At 40.2% G+C, this 20,919-nt stretch overlaps 1 protein-coding gene across 1 annotated transcript; it reads left to right on the top strand.

Annotated features, from left to right (window-relative positions):
- The first annotated feature begins 689 nt into the window (after window positions 1-689).
- On the top strand, window positions 690-20,755 carry LOC129823621 (desmocollin 2-like protein). Its single transcript, XM_055882478.1, has 16 exons — window positions 690-1,120; window positions 5,886-5,976; window positions 6,173-6,372; window positions 6,498-6,602; window positions 7,486-7,641; window positions 7,795-7,939; window positions 8,144-8,298; window positions 8,425-8,559; window positions 8,710-8,895; window positions 9,117-9,364; window positions 9,683-9,825; window positions 13,381-13,605; window positions 13,917-14,138; window positions 16,740-16,855; window positions 16,987-17,334; window positions 17,663-20,755. The coding sequence occupies exons 1-16, from the start codon at window positions 1,082-1,084 to the stop codon at window positions 17,858-17,860; spliced, it is 2,712 nt and encodes a 903-aa protein (XP_055738453.1). The 5' UTR covers window positions 690-1,081; the 3' UTR covers window positions 17,861-20,755.
- Window positions 20,756-20,919: the final 164 nt, after the last annotated feature.

Raw genomic sequence — 20,919 nt, 5'->3', positions numbered from 1 at the left:
CTCTGAATCATACTAGACACCTTAATAATGCATAGTATATTACTTATTCGTTGATAAGAATAACTAACTTCTCTAGAGCCTGTTTGGCCCCTGCAAAAAAAAGATTGCAGTTTTGAAACTGCAGTAAAAGTGCAATAACTGCAGTCGACTGTGGTATTTTAGACGCAGTAATGCTGAATTCAACTGCACTCTGACTGCAATCTGTTTTAGTAAGGGGATTGGGATAGTCTTGAACCGCATTGTTGGTTAAGGGCTTGAAAGCGTTTCACGGTAAGGTCTCTACACTTGTTGTATTCGGCGCATGTGACAAATAATATTTTATTTCACCCGGTGTCCAAGTAGACTACATGTAGCTATGTGTGTTGAAAACATTTCATCACAGGTAAGACAGTTAACTTGTTTAGTATAGTCAGTTTATAACTCCAGTCACTTGTGGCTCTTTGTTTGTGTTGTTGGCCTTGGCTAGTTTAATGTTCCGGTCGTCAGCTAGCACGAACTCACTCACCTGCCTGCTTGCACCATCATGAAAGGGGCATGGTGGTTTTTCTAAGTAGTGAGAACGCTGGAGCAGGCAATGTTGAACAGTAATCATTAGACATGTTGTGATTTTCTTAAATGTAGTTGTGTAATTGACTAAAACAAGCAGACGACAACAACAAAATTGCGTTTGAAAAGGGTGAAGTTTTTGCTGTGAGCCAATGGAATAACCTAGGTAACCACAGGTTGTTTTTCCCCACAGGAAGGCTGGGCATGACTTCGATCTAATTCCTACTGACTATTGTTAGGGGGGAGTATCTCACCCCTAGACTACGAATGCGTCACGGACATGCAGGTTAGTGAGTAATCGCGGGCGTGGTAGCATGCCTACATTTCTAGGGTCATATTAGAACAAAAACGAAATCGTTATTCCGCTACCGGCAATGCCAGTCGCCATATGGACAAAATGAGGGTACTGTAATTGATTGATGTAAAGAATATCCACCATTTCAATCCCGCCCTTGACAGAACAAAGTTTAGTTATTGTTCTTGCGTGTGTAATCGTGTCTAGTCGGATACAGTGTTTCGAATTGCGGCAACAAAAATGGCACCGAATTTACCTGTACATTTATGCATATTTTTGGTAAGTAAGTCGATTCTATTAAATTAAAGTGTTTCTGTATTTTTCACATTTGACTTTGATATATCACCTGCTCAAGTTTCTATTAATGTAATTGACTTTGCAAATGTGTAGCCAAACTTTTGACTTCACAGTGTTGCATAGCCGGGGAAGATGTTTTTTTTGTTTTGGGGGGGGGGGGATTTCATAGGTCAGTTAATACAGGACTACTAAAGGCCCAGTGCAGTACGTTTGTGAAAAATAACACTTTCAAAAAATGTATACTTTTTCCCGTGTTACAGATGGCATTGGTCCACTAATACAGGACTAGTAAAGCCCCAGTGCTCTACTTCTGTGAGGAGAAAATAAATATATATACAGTACCAGTCAAAAGTTTGGACACACCTACTCATTCAAGGGGTTTTCTTTATTTTTACTATTTCCTACATTGTAGAATAATAGTGAAGACATCAAAACTATGAAATAACGGATATGGAAACATGTAGTAACCAAAAACGTGTTAAACAAATCTAAATATATTAGATTTGAGATTCTTCAAAGTGGCCACCCTTTGCCTTGATGACAGCTTTACACACTCTTGGCGTTCTCTCAACCAGCTTAATGAGGTATTCACCTGGAATGCATTTCAATTAACAGGTGTGCCTTGTTAATTTGTGGAATTTCTTTCCTTAATGCTTTTAGTGCATTTGAGACAATCAGATGTGTTGTGACAAACTAGGGTTTTTATACAGAAGATAGCCCTATTTGGTAAAAGACCAAGTCCATATTTTGGACAGAACAGCTAAAATAAGCAAAGAGAAACGACAGTCCATCATTACCTTAAGACATGGTCAGTCAATACGGAACATTTCAAGAACTTTGAAAGTTTCTTCAAGTGTAGTCGCAAACACCATCATGCACTATGATGAAACTGGCTCTCATGAGGACCGCCACAGGAAAGGAAGACCCAGAGTTACCTTTGCTGCAGAGGATAAGTTCATTAGAGTTACCAGCCTCAGAAATTGCAACCCAAATAAATGCTTCACAGAGTTCAAGTTACAGACACATCTCAACATCAACTGTTCAGAGGAGACTGCGTTAATCAGGCCTTCATGGTCAAATTGCTACAAAGAAACCTCTACTAAAGGACACCAATGAGAAGAAGAGACTTGCTTGGGCCAAGAAACATGAGCAATGGACATTAGACCGTTGGAAATCTGTCCTTTGGTCTGATGAGTCCAAATTTGAGATTTTTGGTCCCAACCACCGTGTCTTTGTGAGACGCAGAGTAGGTGAACGGATGATCTTTGCATGTGTGGTTCCCACCGTGAAGCATGAAGGAGGAGGTGATGGTGTGGGGGTGCTTTGCTGGTGACGCTATCAGTGATTTATTTAGAATTCAAACCACACTTAACCAGCATGGCTACTACAGCATTCTGCAGCGATACGTCATCTCATCTAGTTTTAGCTTAGTGGGACTATCATTTGTTTTTCAACAGGACAATGACCCGACACACCTTCAGGCTGTGTAAGGGCTATTTGACCAAGAAGGAGAGTGATGGAGTGCTGCATCAGTTGACCTGGCCTCCACAATCACACAACCTCATCCCAATTGAGATGGTTTGGGATGAGTTGGACAGCAGAGTGAAGGAAAATCAGCCAACAAGTGCTCAGCATATGTGGGAACTCCTTCAAGACGGTTGGAAAAGCATTCCATGTGAAGCTGGTTGAGAGAATGCCACGTGTGTGCAAAGCTGTCATCAAGGCAAAGGGTGGCCACTTTGAAGAATATCAAATTTAAAATATATTTTGATTTGTTTAACACTTTTTTGGTTACTACATGATTCCATATGTGTTATTTCATAGTTTTGATGTCTTCACTATTATTCCACAATGTAGAAAATTTTTAAAAATAAAGAAAAACCCTTGAATGAATCAGTGTGTCCAAACTTTTTACTGGTACTGTATATATACACTACATGACCAAAAGTATGTGGACACCTACTCGTTGAACATTTCATTCCAAAATAATGGGCATTAATATGGGTTTGGTCCACATGCGTTTGTATATATAGTGTATATAGGCCTATTTCTGCTTCTAGTTTTTTTATTCAGAATTTTCATTTTTCTACTTTCCACGGCTATGCGGTGGTCTAACATTCAGCTAAAAAGATCACTGGCAAGGTGCAGCTTGTTGATACATCGACAGTGCCTTCAGGAAGTATTCATACCCCATGACTTATTCCACATTTTGTTGTGTTACAGCCTGAATTCAAAATGTATTAAATATATTTATTTTTCTCACCCATTTACACACAATAGCCCATAATGTCAACATGAAAACATGTTTTTAGAAATGTATTCACGTTTTTTCAAAATTGAATACGGAAATATCTAATTTACACAAGTATTCACATCCCTGAGTCAATACATATTAGAATCACCTTTGGTAGTGATTACAGCTGTGAGTCTTTCTGGGTAAGTCTCTAAGAGCTTTGCACACCTGGATTGTACGATTTCTGCCCATTATTCTTTTAAAAAAAATATTCAAGCACTGTCAAGTTGGTTGTTGCTCATTGCAAGTGTCGTCGAAACTCTAACCAATAAGGAGATACTTGTCATTTCTTCAAACATCAACCTTTATTTGATAAGATTTGCAATAATGTAGCTGGTCAGCCCTACACTCTGAGGTGGAAGGCCGAGAGCTCAAATGAAACAAGGAGTGCAGAAACCTTACATAGTCCCACCGTCTTATGCAAGCGTGTACAAAACACATGATCTTGTTATGTGTACATGTGTGGAGAACAGGACGAAACTGAAGTGAAAGTTACAGTCGAACTGTGAATTTGGTCGTCTCGTTCTGGAGCAACTGCTGGTTATTCTAATCTTCTAGTGAGGACAATAGGTGTCAAAGCAAGAGGAAATCACTCCAGACATAGTTCCTCATAAAGTAGCCAGCAAGAGCCTTTTACTGTCTGGTTGATGTATGGTTTCACTTACACACATTCACAAGCACTAACCTGTCGCCCAGCAACAGGCTCTATGACTGGTGCGCAGGATACAACACTTTGCTCTGTTTTCAGTATATTAAAAGGAACCAGTTCATTCCCTTCTGACTAACAGAAAACCATAGGTTGTCCCAGTCAGCTCCTGACTGTGTGCCCAGAACATCATGGGGACCTCATTTCCTAGTTAGGTTTATATGCTACACACTCACAAGACAAGTTAAAACAGGCCTATACTAATGCACGTACAATTCTTCTATCTTATATGATCTCGTTACTTTAACAATCTCAACCTTAATGCCTAAGCAACTAAGCTTCAGGAAAGATCTTCTAGTACACAAGCATCAGCAAGGTTTAACAGACATTTTCAAGTCTTGCCATAGATTTTCAAGACGATTTCACTCAAATCTGTAGCTAGGCCACTTAGGAACATTCAGTGTCGTCTTGATAAGCAATTCCAGTGTATATTTGGCCTTGTGTTTTAGGTTATTGTCCCGCTGAAGGTGAATTTGTCTACTAGTGTCTGTTGGAAAGCAGACTGAACCAGCTTATCCTCTAAGATTTTGCCTGTGCTTAGCTCTATTCAGTTCATTTTTATCCCAAAAACTCCCTAGTCCTTGCCGATGACAAGCATACTCATAACATGATGAAGCCACCACCATGTTTGAAAAATATTAAGTGGTACTCAGTGATGTTGTGTTGGATTTTCCCCAAACATAATGCTTTGTATTCAAGGCAAAGTTAATTTCTTTGCCACATTTTCTTGCAGTTTTACTTTAGTGCCTTATTGCAAACAGGATGCAACTCTTGTAATATTTTTTTTCTGTACAGGCTTCCTTCTTTTGACTGTGTCGATTAGGTTAGTATTGTTGAGCAACTACAGTACAATGTTGTTGGTCCGTCCTCAGTTTTCTCCTATTACATCTATTAAACTCTGTAACTGTTTTAAAGACACAATTGGCCTCATGGTGAAATCCCTGAGCGGTTTCCTTCCTCTCCGGCAACTAAGTTCGGCAGGACGCCGGTATCTTTGTAGTGACTGGGTGTATTGATACACCATCCGAAGTGTAATTAATAACTTTACCATGCTCTACGGGATATTCAATATCTGCTTTTTTCTACCCATCTACCAATAGGTGCCCTTCATTGCGAGGCATTGGAAAACCACCCAAGTCTCTGTGATTGAATCTGTGTTTGAAATTCACTGCTTGACTGAGAGACCTTACAGATAATTGTATGTATGGGGTATAGAGATTAGGTAGTCATTCAAAAATTATGTTAAACACTATTATTGCACACAGAGTGAGTCTATGCAACTTATTATGTGACTTGTTAAGCACATTTTTACTCCTGAACTAATTTAGGCTTGCCATAACAGAGGTTGAATACTTATTGACTCAAGATAGTTTAGCTTTTAATTGAATTAATTAATTTGTAAACATTTTGAAAAACATAGTTCCACTTTGACATTATGGAGTATTGTGTGTAGGCCAGTGACACAACATCTCAATGTAATCAATATTAAATCCATGCTGTAACACAACCAAATGTTGAACAAGTTAAAGGGTGTCAACACTTTTTGAAGACACTGTACCTGTGCAGCCTATGCACTCCTTGAAAACGTCCATGCACACATTTAAATGTATATTCTTTTGGTTCATCTAGTACAAAGAACTGACGAGACAGAATGTCCATGAATGCAGTATCATATTTGTACACAGCTTTTGTATGATATGCCACCTGTTAGAATGTATGAACAATATCTCTCTTGCATGCAATTCCAGATCCTCTCATGTGTGGATTCCTGCTTTATCCCTGTCTCCATACAAGCAACAGTACCTCGGACAGTACAAGTTGGACATGTTATTGCAAAAGGTCCTGCCATTCACAAATGTTTCCATCCTGTCTAACTTTGAATGTACTTAATACTGAATGAAACAATCAATATAGTCATGAACTGTTTATAACCAGTTGACATCCTTAATCATAATCAAGTTATTGTGTTGTGGATGATCCATGTTGTTTTTTAGTCATTGTATAGTTGATAACGTTTCTTTCTCCCGTCGTTCAGTTGATGTGGACCAATGTGACACCATCACATTGCACTTTACAACTAGTGACCCCGACTTCACAGTACGACCTGATGGCACTATAGTAACAGACGCCATCACCATGGTACCAGCCAATGGCAGAACATTCTCAGTGCAGTTTCAGGACCCCAATGCTCAGAAGAGAGAAATGAATGTTTACCTTGTCCAGGACTCTAGAAAGGTAAGGTTGGATTCTGCATGGGCTTATAGTACAAAGTCCCATTTTTCAAAGTATTGTTTTTGTGAAATTATCTATATCACATTGTTGACTTGTGACTTTGTGTGGTCTTTTTTCTGCTTTTTCAGGTATTGAAAGACGGCCTACTAAAGCGCTCCAAAAGACGTTGGAGTCCTCTGCCCTTCAACATCATAGAAAATGACGTTCAGCCATTTCCAAAGGACGTTGAGCTGGTAATATCCTTAAAATAAGTTACAACTTGCATCACATTTCAGCACATTTTGTGTTTGAATATTGATATTAAACCTAAGCCATGTACATATTTTGTGTCATGTAACAAACCCCAATTTATCCTCTACATGTCCTTGCCTTTCTCCCACCCCCATGTTCCACTCTATTTCTCATTCTTTCTCACGTGCAGCTAATGCACATTCTGTATCTGTATGGTCCACGCCCTCACCTGGGGGTTCACATTACCCAGACACACCGAACCACACACACACAGAGGGATCAGTTGGAACGTTTACTTAGTTGTTTTTTCTCCTTCTTTTTAACCCTTCCCCTTCCTTTCTAACTACAAGGCTGGATGTGCACTGTAATTGAATCTGTTGTAACCTGCCTAGAGAATAAATCTTCATACAAAATAACTTGTTTTAATAGTAGTCGACAAGTAAAGTGATTTAGGCCTATTACCTGTAAGGCATATGAGCATTTCTGTTTTGCATAGCTCAATGCTTCACATTCTTAATTGTGCAATTTCTTAACCAGAGCAGGCACGTGCACAGATAGGGCTCTACCTGTGCAGAGCACATGCCCCTTTGTCCTTCTAGTCTCTAAAGTGCCCTTTTGGGTGGTGGTATAATTTTGTATTCATTTTTTTGTCATTGTGGTTCGTAACCCACTGCCCGCAAGTCGTCGTCAAGTTCACAATTTGTGATAATGAGTGAGAGTGTTGCTGGAGAAATAAATAGGCTTATGCTCAAATATGTTCAAATTGTCATTTTGAGCACCTGCCCCCTGAAAGGTCTGTGCACGGCCTTGAACCAGGGTGATGTTATTATCCCACCGCTTGTTGAAGCTTGACCGCAGATAATACTTGATTGTTTCCTGGTCCAGATTGCGTCTGATTCGTCGGCCACTCGCAGTGTGTACTACACCATCAGTGGGCCCGGAGTGACAGAGGAGCCTGTGGGTGTGTTCAGTGTGGTGATGGAGACTGGGATGTTGAAGGTCAACAAAGCTGTCGACCGCGAGAGAACCCCTCAGTTTGTAGTGAGTAGTAAACAACAATTATTGATTGCTTGCTTGAATAATTGATTGATTCTTTATCTGTGATGTTAAAACATGACAATTGTACTCTTGATGCGTAGCACAGACAACACAAACAGTGTAAGCCATTTCTAAACTGAGTCCATCTTCCTCCAGTTTCAAGCCAGAGTGTTTGACAGATACACCAACCAGGAGACAGATCTACCATTACCCATCACAGTGAATGTAGATGATGTGAACGACAATGCACCAACTTTCACTGGCCTACTGCAGTTTACTGTGCTGGAGCAAAGCAAAGCAGGTGAGAAACACACAGCTGAAATAAGAAATACCAGAGTGCCCCTAGCCTCTGCAATACAGTACATGGAAAAATTGATATACGTTTCACAAGTTAGTCAATTTTCTGAGCAATTTGTGCACACATCCAGACATTGACCTTTGTAACAGGAACTTGTGGATGTGAACTAATAGAATAGCCGGTGTGTTGTGATACGTTCTATTGCAGGGACGATGGTGGGGATGGTGAATGCCACAGACATAGACGAGCGTGGTACAGACCACACTAAGATCAGGTACTCTCTCCTCTCTAGGACTAACCTGTTCTACATTAACCCAGAGACAGGAGTCATCAGCACCAAAACAGACACCCTCGACAGAGAGGTCAGTCCCATCGTTGTACCTTTTAAAAAATATCTCACTTACAGTTTTCCAGGGTTCCACGTTGTTGATCATGGCTATCATTGCTTAAATGATTGATCTAAATGTATGTTTGTATTTGTTTTTCAGGTGAATGATAAGTATTTGGTGACAGTGGAAATCAGAGACATGAATGGAGCTCTGAGTGGTCTGTTCAACACAGCCACAGCCACCATTGTGTTGGGTGATATCAACGACAACCCTCCCACATTCACAAAGACATCTGTACGTTTTCTTTGACAACTTTGACAGTGGTGGAGTTTGTGTATTGCAGTTTTTCCCGCAATGTAACAAAAAAAGCATGGATGTCCCAGTTTGTTTTATGAATACTCTGTTTACTTTGGCCAAATATCTATATGTTACTTCTTTTTGCAGTACGATGTAAAAGTTAAAGAGAACCAAGGAGAGGGACTCATCCTCAGAATCCCCATTGAAGATAAGGACTTGGTGAAGACACCAAACTGGAACACTGAGTTTGTCATCCAAAAGGGGAATGAAAACGGGAACTTCAGGATCGAAAGAGACCCCAAAACGAATGAAGGACTAATTTACCTAATAAAGGTGAGCTGGTACTCACAACGAACCTCTATTTTTGATCTGATCATGACTTTCCATAGTTGTCTTGCTAGTTATTTATAAAATTAGGCTAATCTATACATTTGGTGAACTATCCCATAACATAAAGACAGTCAAAATATTGAGCCAAAAGGCTTCTTTGGGCATTGTCATTGACGGATGATAATACAGTAAAATAACACTTTATGTCCTTGATGTGTCTCCAGCCTCTAGACTACGAGAAGACCAAGAACCTAAAGCTGGAGGTGTTGGCCTGTAACCAGGCTGAGCTGAGTGGGACCACGGCCCAGTGGATGTCCATCCCTGTAGACGTCTCTGTAGTGGACGAGGACGAGGGACCAGAGTTCACCGCCCCCACCGTACTCTTCACAGTCAAGGAGAACACTCCTAACGACACCCTGATTGGGACCTACATAGCCGTAGACCCAGAGACCAAGAGCAGCGCCGGCATCAAGTAAGACCCTAGTTTACCTTATTGATCTCACCCATAATTGACCTAGCCAGGTCCCAGATCTATTTGTACTGTCTTGCCATAATTACAGGAGATGGCAAGACTGCACAAACAGATCTGAAACCAGGGTAGTATTGGCCTATTGTGTGACCATGTTGATAATAATCATAATAATAATAATATGATGTTATATCAAGTAAGGTCAGATTGTGTTTCAATAGAAGATAGAGAAATGCCATGTTTTTTCTCACTCCAGCAGAATTGTACCGTTATACATGAGAGTGCTGTAAAAGTTCCTTCTCTCTCTCTGTTCCCTCTCAGGTATTACAAGGTCTCAGACCCTGCTTCATGGATCAAGGTAGATGAAAGCACCGGACAGCTGAAGATCGCTAATAATATCGACAGGGAGTCCCACTTTGTAACGAATGGCGTGTACAACGTCACTATGAAAGCTGTTGATGCCAGTAAGTATATATTGTTTACAGTGTCTTACTTTTGTATATATTGTGTATTTAACTATGTGGAAACTCCTTCAAATTAGTGGATTTGGCTATTTCAGCCACACTTGTTGCTGACAGGTGTATAACATTGAGCACACAGCCATGCCATCTCCATAGACAAACATTGGCAGTATACTGGCCTTACTGAAGAACTCAGTGACTTTAAACGTGGTATTGTCATAGGATGCCACCTTTGCAACAAGTCAGTTCATCAAATGTCTGCCCTGCTAGAGCTTCTTTGGTCAACTGTAAGTGCTGTTATTTTGAAGTGGAAATATCGAGGAGCAACAATGGCTCGGCCACGATGTGGTAGGCCACGCAAGCTCACAGAACGGGACCACCGAGTACTAAAGAGCCTAGCACTTAAAAATGGTCTGTCCTCGGTTGCAACACTCACTACTGTGTTCCAAACTGCCTTTGGAAGCAACGTCAGTACAAGAACTGTTTGTCGGGAGCTTCAGGAAATGGGTCTCCATGGCCGAGCAGCTGCACACAAACCTAAGATCACCAGGCACAATGCCAAGAGTTGGCTGGAGTGGTGTAAAGCTCGCCGCCATTGGACTCTGGAGCAGTGGAAACAAGTTTTTCTGGCTTGATGAATCACGCTTCCCCATCTGGCAGTCCGACTGATGAATCTGGGTTTGGCGGATGCCAGGAGAACGCTACCTGCCCCAATGCATATTGCCAACTTTTAAAGTACGGTGGAGGAGGAATAATGGTCTGGGGCTGTTTTCCATGGTTCAGGCTAGAGGTCGACCGATTATGATTTTTCAATGCCGATACCGATTATTGGAGGGCCAAAAAAGGCGATACCGATTAATCGGACGATTTATATAAAAAAATGTTTTTATTTATTTATTTGTAATAATGACAATTACAACAATACTGAATTAACACTTTTATTTTTACTTAATATAATACATCAATCAAATCAATTTAGCCTCAAATAAATAATGAAACATGTTTAATTTGGTTTAAATAATGCAAAAACAAAGGGTTGGAGAAGAAAGTAAAAGTGCAATATGTGCCATGTAAAAAAGCTAACGTTTAAGTTCCTTGCTCAGAACATATGAAAGCTGGTGGTTCCTTTTAACATGAATCTTCAATATTCCCAGGTAAGAAGTTTTAGGTTGATGTTATTATAGGAATTATAGGACTATTTCTCTCTATACCATTTGTATTTCATATACCTTTGACTATTGGATGTTCTTATAGGCACTATAGTATTGCCAGTGTAACAGTATAGCTTCCGTCCCTCTCCTCGCCCCTACCTGGGCTCGAACCAGGAACACATCGACAATAGCCACCCTCGAAGCAGCGTTACCCATCGCGCCACAAAAGCCGCGGCCCTTGCAGAGCAAGGGGAACAACTACTCCAAGTCTCAGAGCGAGTGACATTTGAAACGCTATTAGCGCGCACCCCGCTAACTAGCTAGCCATTCACATCGGTTACACCAGCCTAATCTCGGGTGTTGATAGCTGCTGGCAAACGCACTAAAGTGCTGTTTGAATGAATGATTACGAGCCTGCTGCTGCCTACTATCGCTCAGTCAGACTGCTCTATCAAATATTAAATCATAGACTTAATTATAACATAATAACACACAGAAATACGAGCCTTAGGTCATTAATACGGTCAAATCCGGAAACTATCATTTCGAAAACAAAACGTTTATTCTTTTAGTGAAATACGGAACTGTTCCGTATAACGGGTGGCATCCATAAATCTAAATATTCCTGTTACATTGCACAACCTTCAATGTTATGTCATAATTACGTAAAATTCTGGCAAATTAGTTTGCAATGAGCCAGGCGGCCCAAACTGTTGCATATACCCTGACTCTGCGTACAATGAACGCAAGAGAAGTGACACAATTTCTCTAGTTTAATATTGCCTACTAACATGAATTTCTTTCACTAAATATGCAGGTTTAAAAAAATATACCTCTGTGTATTGATTTTAAGAAAGGCATTGATGTTTATGGTTAGGTACATTCGTGCAACGATTGTTCTTTTTTCGCAAATGCGCTTTTGTTGAATCATCCCTCGTTTGGCGAAGTTGGCTGTCTTTGTCAGGAAGAAATAGTCTTCACAGTTCGCAACGAGCCAGGCGGCCCAAACTGCTGCATATACCCTGACTCTGTTGCACAGAACGCAAGAGAAGTGACACAATTTCCCTAGTTAAAATAAATTCATGTTAGCAGGCAATATTAACTAAATATGCAGGTTTAAAAATATATACTTGTGTATTGATTTTAAGAACGGCGCTTTTTTTGCGATTGCGCATGTTAAATCACACGTTTGGTGTAGTAAGCATTGATTCAATGATAAATTAACAGGCACTGCATCGATTATATGCAACGCAGGACAAGCTAGATAAACTAGTAATATCATCAACCATGTGTAGTTAACTAGTGATTATGTTAAGTTTGATTGTTTTTTATAAAATAAGTTTAATGCTAGCTAGCACCTTACCTTGGCTCCTTGCTGCACTCGCATAACAGGTAGTCAGCCTGCCACGCAGTCTCCTCGTGGAGTGCAATGTAATCGGCCATGATCGATGTCCAAAAATGCCGATCACCGATTGTTGAACTTGAATTCAGCCCTAATTAATCGGCCATTCAGATTAATCGGTCGACCTCTAGTTCAGGCTAGGCCCCTTAGTTCCAGTGAAGGGAAATCTTAAGGCTACAGCATACAATGACATTCTAAATGATTTTGTGAAACAGTTTGGGGAAGGCCCTTGCTGTTCCAGCATGACAATGCCCACGTGCACACAGGGCTCCATACAGAAATGGTTTGTCGAGATCGGTGTGGAAGAACTTTACTGGTCTGTACAGAGCCCTGACCTAAACCCCATCGAACACCTTTGGGATGAATTGGAACAATAAGTCTATGTGTTGTTTAAGTGACAAGATTGAGGAGTATCGTAGTCCCGTGTAGCTCAGTTGGTAGAGCATGGCACTTGCAGCGCCACGGTTGTGGGTTCGATTCCCACGGGGGACTAGTATAAAAATGTATGCACTCACTACTACTGTAAGTCGCTCTGGATAAGAGCGTCTGCTAAATGACGTAAATGTAAATGTAGTAGTCACTCTATAACACCTGGTGTGACTTGGTATTTTATTAGGATCCCCAATAGCTATTGCGAAAGCTGCAGCTACTCTTCCTGGGGTCCACACAATACAGGAGACATGACATAATACAGAACATTAACAGACAAGAGCAGCTCAAGGACAGAACTACATCTATTTAAGAAAAGGCACACGTAGCCTACATATCAATACATGCCCTAGCTACTGGCCCTTATCTCTGTTTTGCATTTATAACAGGGAGTGACTACTAGGGAGATACCAGTACTGTAGCATCTGTATTTCACTGAACTTTAAAGTTTATTTCTGAGTGTGATTATTGAATACATTGGAAATCTTACTCAGTCAAGCTCTCACAATAAAACCACAATCAAACCAGCAAGAATTATTCATCGATATGTTATCATGTTTCTTACTCTATTTTTAGGTCTCAAGACAGGTACAGGGACAGTGATTATTCAAGTGGAGGATGTGAACGACCATGTCCCAGTCATCCCCTCTAAAGACCTGGTGGTGTGTGAGAAGGATGGGGGAGAGATGGGCTCCGTGCTGGTGGTAGCAGAGGACAAAGATCGAGCTCCATTCTCCGCCCCCTTCAGCTTCGAACTGGGAGAGGAGCATGATGGAAGATGGGCTGTGAAGCGACTTAACGGTATGAAAATGATTCCTACCTCCGGACTCCATTCCATCTCTATATAAATTGATATCTTGCATGTGATTTAAAAAGTGAAGCAATTATTTCAATATAAACGGAATATGCGCATCTTATAGTGAGTAGTCAGTCTCATACATTCTTCAATACAACGTTAGAGCCAAAATACTCTAGAATGCAACCTCACCAGAGCCACCTTACTGACAATGAGTATTGTTTAGAGCCAGGAGTTTTAGTCTTTACAATGTAATCTCACCAGGAAAACTAGTGCCCAAACTCCTGTTCTTTACAACCGTGTATTTCCTCCTCAGACACTGCAGGGATGTTGGAGCACACAAAGGAGCTCCCTATTGGTCTGTATACTGTCCCCCTGATGGTCAAGGACTTACAGGGATTTGGAAAGACCCAGACTGTAACGGTCCAGATCTGCCGCTGCAGGAACGGAGCGTGTTTGGCCTACCAGAACTCCACGTCGCTGGGGGTGTGGGCCATCCTGGCCATGCTGCTGGCGCTGTGCCTGCTGCTTCTTCTCTGTGAGTATCTAATGCTTTATTATGTTCATTCATCTTATTTATGTAGGCCTGACAGGTTAGTGTCAAAGCAGTAATAAGATAGGATAACATATAAAACTGTATGAGGCATTAGACATTAGTCTTAACCTCTATTTCCTCAGAAACCCGGGTCCGGGAGCACCCCCACCAATAAAAAAGCTGACTAGCATAGGCTAGCATAGCGTCACAAGTAAATAGTAGCATCTAAATATCATTAAATCACAAGTCCAAGACACCAGATGAAGATAAATATCTTGGTAATCAAGCCATCATTTCTGATTTTTCAAATGTTTTACAGGGAAGACACAATATGTAAATCTATTAGCTAACCACGTTAGCAAAAGACACCATTTTTTTTTACTCCACCAGTTTTTGACTCCATCAGTAGCTATCACAAATTCGACCAAATAAAGATATAAATAGCCACTAACCAAGAAACAAATTCATCAGATGACAGTCTGATAACATATTTATTGTATAGCATATGTTTTGTTTGAAAAATGTGCATATTTCAGGTATAAATCATAGTTTACCATTGCAGCCACCATCACAACTCGACTAGAATAACTACAGAGAGCAACGTGTATTACCTAATTACTCATCATAAAACATTTATTTAAAATACACAGCGTACAGCAATTGAAAGACACAGATCTTGTGAATCCAGACAATATTTGTCAGGACCCGGTGCGAGAAACAGTCACTAATAATCGGCAGAACCCAGAAGATGAGGCAGACACAGCAGTACTAAAGATGGTGGTTTAATAAAAGAACAAGGTCTTCAGGCAAATAATATAAATCCACAATGTCCAAAATAAAGCCAAGAGGCAAAAATGGATATCTTCAAAAATACAAAGAAAATCCACAGTGGTAAGAACAGCAAGGGAAAAAACAAACCTCAAAAGACGCTGACAGACACAGCAAACCTTTTTGCCACAGCTCGCATTGATGTGCCATCCTGGATGAACTGCACTACCTGAGCCACTTGTGTGGGTTGTAGACTCCGTCTCATGCTACCACTAGAGTGAGAGCACCGCCAGCATTCAAAAGTGACCAAAACATCAGCCAGGAAGCATAGGAACTGAGAAGTGGTCTGTGGTCACCACCTGCAGAATCACTCCTTTTTTTGGGGGTGTCTTGCTAATTGCCTATAATTTCCACCTTTTATCTATTCCATTTGCACAACAGCATGTGAAATGTATTGTCAATCAGTGTTGCTTCCTAAATGGACAGTTTGATTTCACAGAAGTGTGATTGACTTGGAGTTACATTGTGTTGTTTAAGTGTTCCCTTTATTTTTTTTAGCAGTGTATATTAATTTTCACTAACCTTCTCAGAATTCTTCAGATGACAGTCCTGTAACATCATGTTACACAATGCATATAGAGTTTGTTCGAAAATGTGCATATTTAGCGGCACAAATCGTGCTTATACAATGAGAAAAGTTGCCAAGCTGCCCAGAAAATTTCGGGCGCCATCTTGGAGAGTCACCTAGTCTAATCAATAAATAATCATAAACTTGACTAAAAAATACAGGGTGGACAGCAATTGAAAGACAAATTAGTTCTTAATGCAATCGCTGAATAACATTTTTAAAATTAACCTTACTGCGCAATACAGGGTGCAATACAGGGTGCGATAGCGCAAGGCTACACAGCAAATAGTGGCGTCTTATGCATTTTACTTTTTCAACAGAACAACGAATTATCAGCATAAATAGTACTTATTATTAGCTGAACTCCCATCAGAATCTTGGTAAAGGTGTCCGTTGGCCAAAAGAATCGTTGCTGGGTTGGAGAATGTTTCCTTCCACGTTGCAATTAGCAGTACACAATGGCATTCAAGAGAGAGATACCCAACTCAATACAACGTCAGAAAATGAAATGCCCGAAAATCGCAATATACTGACATAAACTGATATAAATCGGTTTAAAATAACAAGATTATGATGTCTTTAAAGCCTATATCGAATAAAAACAGAGCCGGATATATCTCGTTTCTAAAACCAGAGCTTCTAAAAAGACATTCCAAGACCCTTTCTGCGTCAGCGCGAAGATCCAAAAGGGTGGACACCTCGATTCCAATCAATTTATCAACTTTGGGACCTACGTAGAGACTCCATTTCAACTCTCCCTATTCGCTATCAACCAGGGGAAGGCGTATGCAGTGCATCTCAACCAATAGAGGACAGGCAAATTATTACACAGGTCTGGGAACAGCAAGCAGATTTCACCATTTTCAAATCCTCATAGGAGAATTGCTCTAAGTCTAGTTCTGTTTCACTTACAGACATAATTCAAACGGTTTTAGAAACTAGAGAGTGTTTTCTATCCAATAGTACTAATAATATGCATATTGCACGAGCAAGAATTGAGTACGAGGCAGTTTAATTTGGATACGAATTTGTGCTATGTTGAAATGGCACCCCCCTAGTGGCAAGAAGTTTTAAGCAACTGATGACGGCTAGTATAACTTTGTTCCTTAGCAAATGGCTTGTGCTTCTTGTTCGTCAGACGACCCTGTGACCACTTTCCGACCATACATTTTTATTGAGCTACTTTTCTTTTTCGTTCTTTATTGCAGGTATCTTCTTTGCATTCATCTGTGTTACAAAGAATGAGAAAATGGAGCTGGAAGATATAGGAGGCAGTGGCGGTATCCTCCTGAAGTCTAACATTGAGGCCCCAGGGGATGCAGTGGTAAGTCTGTCATAATGACAGCATTACTAAACACATTTCTCATGTTCATGGAATCTTAGCAAATTTCACGTTATATCCTAATATGTTTTTGGATATTTATTTTTTTCCCTCTATGAAATATGGCTCCTCAGGATTCAAATCTCATCATTGTTCCTGCATCTGGGATCGACTCATCAGTGAAGGGATCCATGATTGACGTGGGGTGGGTGGGAGCTAAGAACTCTGGTATGATTGGAGGAGGCCTGGGCGCTCAGCAGTCCGGCGGCGTCATAGTGACCAATATGGAGACCGGCTTCTCTGGCCAATACGAAGGCAGCCAATACGTTGGACAATATGGCAGTGGACAATATGCCAGTGGACAATGTGGTGGAGGTCAATATGGCAGTGGAAACATGACTTTTGACAACACACGTTTCATGAAATTCAACAACTCTGCAGCTTGGCACACCTGGCAAACCAACGGGCTGTTTTTACAACAGGTAAAGTAGTTGTAAAGGACTCGAGAAACAACTCTAACAATGTAAATCGTTCTTCCTATTGGTAAAAGCCTAGACAATTCCCATCTGAAATGCTTGCTTACTTGCTAAATCCTGTGTTAGCTTTCATATATCTTGTCTGGTTGGTAAAATGTTGGTCTGTTTTCAGTGTAATACCTGCCAGTAATATCCTATGCAAGGATGCAATATCACCTACTGTAATATTTTCCCTAACATCGGACTAGTCCTTGGCTGCTCTCTATGGACTAATAACAAAATGCATTCTCCTTTCTTCACCTCATTTCTTACATTGTCTACCTGGTCTTTGCAGAAGTTGGCTTACCTAGGGACGAGGGAGGAGGGGCGATATGCCGATGACATCATCCACGAGTACGGCTTCGAGGGGGTGGGGTCTCCAGCCGGCTCAGTGGGCTGCTGCAGTGACCAAGGCAACCAGGAAGACCTGGACTTCCTAAACACATTGGGGCCAAAGTTCAAGATATTAGCTGAGGTCTGTAACAAGAAATGAACAAAGAGAATGTAATGCATTATGTTTTTATTACTGTAAGTGTACTCTTTTTCTGATAATACCATGAATTTTAGGAATCTGTTAAGAGGGTTGCAATGCTATCATTCAGAGTAATCACACTGAATTGCTGTTTGTTGGTTAGAGACATTTTGGACTGGAAAGTACCATGTATTTACTTGTACAGCAAATACTCCAGTGTTGAATCAACTCTGCGATTTGTTAAATGTAACACTTTTTCAGAGTCTATACGGGTCCACACTTTTTTCAGTGATATTAACATTTTAATGAACACCTGTAGTGTTAAGGTAACTTGTATTTGGGGTATGGTGTAAAGCCTTATTTGCATATTTCCCAGTGAGCCTTACCTTTTCGAGTGAATTGTAGAATTGTTAGTGACAAAGACATGGTCATTGCATTCGTTCATTTTCTGTCCTGTGGCTTTCATCAAATAAAATGATTAACAGTGGCCTGAAACTCCTAGTTTACAGGCCACATCAGGCTTGCATTCACATTATGCTGGCTTGCAAGGTGATGTCATTCCTATTGGAATCTAGCCAGAGTGTGGATATCCAAGAGTTTACATTTTTGATCACCCGTAGCCTGCATTCAGAATGACTGTCAGAGTTTGGAAAATTGATAGATGAGACTACCTAAACCATCTAAACTGAAACAACCATTGCAATAAATCTAACTAACAGATAGAATTAGTTTAGAAAGAATTATGTTATTTATCTTTGTGTAGCATAATATTCATTGATCAGTCAATGTACATGCAAAAACACAGATATTGAAACAAACAATAATACAAATAAAAAACTGTAATAGAGCATGCTGGGAAATATGGTAATGATGGCCGTGGTTTTAAGTGTTTTAATCACACTCAAATCTGGTTATTAACACCAACAATGGAGTTATTTTGCACCACTGAGTGTTCGTTTAAATCCTGAACCAACACCAGAAATGTTCCACAGAAAAATCAACACTAGGTAACACTGACCAATTTCCTGTGTGTAAATTGTGTACATTATGTGATTTTAGCGCTAAAGATTTTTTGTTTGTTTGTTGGCATTGGTCATGTTATTTTATTTGTATATTATGGTAAAGCCCCATGAAGTTTAGTATCGTAGAATCAAATGTTTATTCATGTGACGCTAAAAACAGGTGCCTTGAAGAATACATGAATATTTGACTAGATTATTAGATTTTTTATATAACCTATGAATTTAGGTGGATGGGGTACAAACATTACACACTATTCTATATGGGTGTTGATTAGACTACATTGGAGCTTCTATGTTTAATTGGTCACACTACGATCGTCCCTCTAATCCACAGGTGTCAAACTCATTCCACGGAGGGCCGAGTGTCTGCGGGTTTTCGCTCCTCCCTTGTACTTGATTGATGAATTAACATCACTAATTAGTTAGGAACTCCCCACACCTGGTTGTCTAGGGCTTTATTGAAAGGAAAAACCAAAAACCTGCAGACACTAGGCCCTCCGTGGAATGAGTTTGACACCCCTGCTCTAATCCATTCAATTCCTAGGATTGATTGGCTGCAGAGAGTCTTGTGTTTAGACTAGAACAGAATGTTATAGGTGCTTCTGTTTAAAATAAAAGGTTCTGGGTGCTTCTTTTTATAATATAATGTTCTGCCTGCTTCTGTTTAGAATAGAAGGTTCTGAGTGATTATTTTTAGAATAGAAGGTTCTGAAGAGACAGGTGCTGATACGGCCCATGGGGTTGATGAGACAGTGTCTGACAGTGAGTCAGTTCACACACTCAGCATGAGGCTGAGTGTGTGAACAGGGAGGGGTTTGAACCAGACAGACAGCCTGTGAGTATTCATAGTGACATGTGATTGATTGATCCATAGAAAGGGAGATACCTAGTCAGTTGTACAACTGAATGCTTTCAACTGAAATGTGTCTAACTGAAACGTGTCAGAGAGGTGCGGGAGGCTGCCTTTATCAACATCCACAGCGCACAGGGAACAGTGGGTTAACTTTCTCAGGGGCAGAATGACATATTTTTACCTTGTCAGCTCGGGGATTCAATCCAGAAACCTTTCGGTTACTGGCCCAACATGCTGCCCCCTATGACATTACTAGAGGGGCTATGTCATAAACCCTCAAAGTTCGTTCCATAATGGGGCGAAAATGGCAGCCATTTTGGTCAGGGAGAAATCCAAAACTAGTCTAGTTGGAATGAATGGCAGTAGAGGGATAGGTGATGCATTTCCTGATTTTACTTATGCAGAAAAATAAAAGTAAGGCATGTGATGTATCAGAAATTGTGTAATGAAATTATAGTCAACCTCAAATATTGTCATATAAATACAATGTATATGGGTTTTATACAAATGTTATATGTAAATAGCCCCTAAATGTCTCAGATTTAGTTTTATTGGAAAGCAGTGCGTGCTATTATATGATACAATATCAGTACTTGTTGCATTTACAACTTGTCTATGTCCTATCATCAACTGATTTGAACCAGTGTAGTGGCTGTGGATTGACTGCATTGTTTGAATGGATTGTTGGCATATTGGGAGTTAATTTGGAATCATTCATCTAAAACTGTTTGGCTAGCTAGCTGACACACATACAGTGCAGATAAATTCTTCACATTCATTGTTTTACACAGTATCTTATCACAACTCTGGCAAACTCCCTGACCAACATGGCTGACCTTTGGCCATTTATTAGAAGGTTCATTTCCATTCTAGTTTTCTAATTCCTAATTCTATGGATTCAACAGCATTGTTCTATGTTCATATTATTCATTTGGAATTCAATTACCAAACTGACCCATTTTGTAAATTAATCGTATTGCCTATTTCGTAAATGTCAAATTTTGCTAATATGTTTTTTAAAAGTAAATAATATAAAATACACTTGTTGTGTTATTCACTTTGGTCATGCTGTTTTAGTGTAAATACTTCATTTTAAGTAGAGAGAGAGAGTGAAGATGTGAGAGAGAGAGTGGATTAGCGTTGAAATATTGTTACTCATGCCTAGATAAGCCTGGTGAATGGTTAAGAGGGTGTGGTTCATTGTT

Source organism: Salvelinus fontinalis, chromosome 26 (assembly GCF_029448725.1).
Source record: "Salvelinus fontinalis isolate EN_2023a chromosome 26, ASM2944872v1, whole genome shotgun sequence".
NCBI lineage: Eukaryota > Metazoa > Chordata > Actinopteri > Salmoniformes > Salmonidae > Salvelinus > Salvelinus fontinalis.
The sequence above is the reverse complement of the archived record's forward strand: the minus strand, read 5'-3'. Positions and strand labels throughout refer to the sequence as shown.

Coding starts and splice junctions, on each gene's coding strand:
- LOC129823621 (XM_055882478.1), top strand. CDS start 1,082: ATGGCACCGAATTTACCTGTACATTTATGCATATTTTTG. Junction 7,642..7,794: donor AGAGAACCCCTCAGTTTGTA/GTGAGTAGTAAA, acceptor ATCTTCCTCCAG/TTTCAAGCCAGAGTGTTTGA. Junction 8,560..8,709: donor CCACATTCACAAAGACATCT/GTACGTTTTCTT, acceptor TTCTTTTTGCAG/TACGATGTAAAAGTTAAAGA.